This window comes from Marmota marmota, unplaced genomic scaffold, assembly GCF_001458135.2.
Source record: "Marmota marmota marmota unplaced genomic scaffold, marMar, whole genome shotgun sequence".
NCBI classification, from domain to species: Eukaryota; Metazoa; Chordata; class Mammalia; order Rodentia; family Sciuridae; genus Marmota; species Marmota marmota.
The window spans coordinates 1,065,815-1,068,341 of NW_026000222.1; the positions used below are offsets into that span (position 1 = coordinate 1,065,815).

The 2,527-nt window shown below is 66.2% G+C and overlaps 1 protein-coding gene across 1 annotated transcript in view; it reads left to right on the top strand.

Moving 5' to 3' along the window:
- The window catches only part of Piezo1 (piezo type mechanosensitive ion channel component 1), a 62,963-nt gene that overhangs the window by 42,114 nt on the left and 18,322 nt on the right, over positions 1–2,527 (top strand). The window contains exons 9-14 of the mRNA XM_048792400.1: positions 61–315; positions 411–582; positions 678–788; positions 856–949; positions 1,561–1,661; positions 1,763–2,284. Of these exons, the coding sequence (XP_048648357.1) occupies positions 61–315; positions 411–582; positions 678–788; positions 856–949; positions 1,561–1,661; positions 1,763–2,284 (1,255 nt within the window). The remainder of the gene's footprint in view (positions 1–60; positions 316–410; positions 583–677; positions 789–855; positions 950–1,560; positions 1,662–1,762; positions 2,285–2,527) is intronic.

Below are 2,527 nucleotides of genomic sequence, written 5' to 3' on the forward strand. Positions count from 1 at the left end.
GGGCTGCGGCATCAGGAGTCAGTCCGGGAGGGTTCTCAGAGCTCCGCCATGATCATCCAGCTGGCCAGCAGGACCCAGCCCACCTCTGCCCTGCCCTGCAGGCATCGCCCACCCCTCGGCCTTCTCTAGCGTCTATTTGCTGGTCTTCCTGGCCATCTGCACCTGGTGGGCCTGCCACCTTCCCCTGAGCCCCCTGGGCTTCAGCACACTCTGCGTCATGGTGAGCTGCTTTGGTGCCGGCCATCTCATCTGCCTCTACTGCTATCAGACACCCTTGGTCCAAGCCGTGCTCCCCCCAGCCAGCATCTGGGCCAGGTGAGGGCTCCACACAGGCCCTGGTCCTCTCCTGGCTGGGTCCTTGGCCCTGTTGCCCCAGGGCGGGTGGTCAGTGACATGTCCTTTCTGGACAGGGTGTTTGGTCTTAAGGATTTTGTGGGCCCCATCAACTGCTCCTGCCCCAACGCACTGGTGCTCAACACCAGCCACGACTGGCCCATCTATGTGAGCCCGGGCATCCTGCTGCTGCTGCACTACACGGTCACTTCTCTCCCAAAGCTCCACAAGTATCGCCCCTCGGACCAGGTACCTGCTCTCCCCACCTGGGCCGGCCAGGTGTCCTGCTGCCTCCCAGCCCTTGGGTGGGTGTGCGACTGACCTTGTGGCTCTGTTGTCTGCAGAGGAAGGAAGTGGCCGGGCAGGACGAGGAGCAGGAGCTGGAACTGGATCAGTTGGAGCAGGGGCCACAGGGCCAGGCAGGGGCTGCTGCGCAGGACAGGGAAGCCACGCAGGTGAGTAGGTGGCCAAGCAGGGTTGGCAGCCTCCTGTGCAGCTGGCTTACCCACGTGTCCCCCACAGCGTATGATGCCTTCCCCCCCGGGGCCTGACACTGAGACTGACGACTGGATTGTGCATGACCTGACAAGCCACAGCCCTGTCCAGCACCGTCCCTGTGAGTCGGACCTTCCTGCTCCCCATCCAGTTCACCTTCCTGGGGCACACGCGGGCTCCCTCTCCGCCCCAGGGGTGAGGCCAGGGCTCCCCCTAGTGGCCACTAGGTCCTATGTCCACCCTGCTGCTGCCCCAGCTGTCCAGGCCAAGACCCCTCGGGAGGCCTCTCCCAGCACCTGGCCTTGTGCTGGAGTGGCTGCGGTTGTCACAGGGCCCAGGGAGCTGCTGCTGTTGTGGCAGGGACTCTGGGGCGGGCGGCAGCACCGGGGTCTTTCCCAGGAGCTGCTTCTCGACTGAGCTCGGTTTCGCTCTTTGACCTGCCCTGAGTGAAGTGATGGGATGCTGGCGTGGGCTGGGGTGTTCTTGTGCACCCCGTCCCCTCAGTGTCTGGAACTTGGGCCCCACAGGGGCCATCCAGGGTCATGTGCCCCATCAGGTACCGGGTCAGATGTGGCTGCCAGGACTGCCCAGTGCCCACAGTGGCCGTCTCCTCTGGCTGGCCCCCTCCTGCCTGCTGGGCCCTGCGCTTGTGCATGCTTTAGGCCACAGCGGTGTGGGGAGAGGACTCTTGGGTGACCCCACCTGAGAGCTGACCTCTGCTCTGCCCCCCAGTGCATCCCAGGCTGGCAGAGCTGAGAGAGGCCTCTCCACTGCACGGCCTGGGCCACCTCATCATGGCCCAGAGCTACGTGTGTGCCCTCATTGCTATGATGGTAAGCCCCAGGGCCCTTGGCGGTAGTCCCGCTGTGTGGGGGAGGGGGACTGCAGCCTGCATCTCATGCTGAGGCTGTGATTGCTGGCCCTGGCTGCCCAGGTGTGGAGCATCACCTACCACAGCTGGCTGACCTTCGTGCTGCTGCTCTGGGCCTGCCTCATCTGGACGGTGCGCAGCCGCCATCAGCTGGCCATGCTGTGCTCGCCCTGCATCCTGCTGTACGGGCTGGCGCTGTGCTGCCTGCGCTACGTGTGGGCCCTGGACCTGCGCCCCGAGCTGCCCACCACCCTGGGCCCCGTCAGCCTGCGCCAGCTGGGGCTGCAGCACACCCGCTACCCCTGCCTGGACCTGGGCGCCATGGTGAGTATGCCCGCCGGCCTGGGAGCCCCGTGCTGGCTGAGGCCCCTGGTGCCCGTGAGGATGGCACTGCGCCTCGTCTCCCTGCCCGGCTGGGAGAACCCGGGAGAGGGAGCCGGCTGGAGGTCACCATGGAGTCCCTGCCAACCCACCCGGGCGCTGTTGAGTCTTGCCCAGTGTGTTCGAGTGACAGTGTGCTGCTGTGGCCGTGGGCCAGTGTCTGTGTCTGCCACTGTCTGTGGGTGGTGGGTTTCAGTGTGTGTCCCCTGAGGCGCAGGAGCCCGTGAGCCAGAGTGGGCGCGTGAGCGTCTACACATGTGTGAGACACACGCGTGCGCGAGTCCGGCGGTCACCGTGGGCCTGAGTGTGGGACCGTGAGCGTGTGGACCCACGTGTGTGACCCTGTGCGGCACGCCCGTGTCCGGCCGTTGACTGCCCATGTCGGGTGGGCCTGGGCCTGGGTGGGGTGCCGCGCTCCCCTGCCCGGCTGTGACGCCCCTGCCTCGC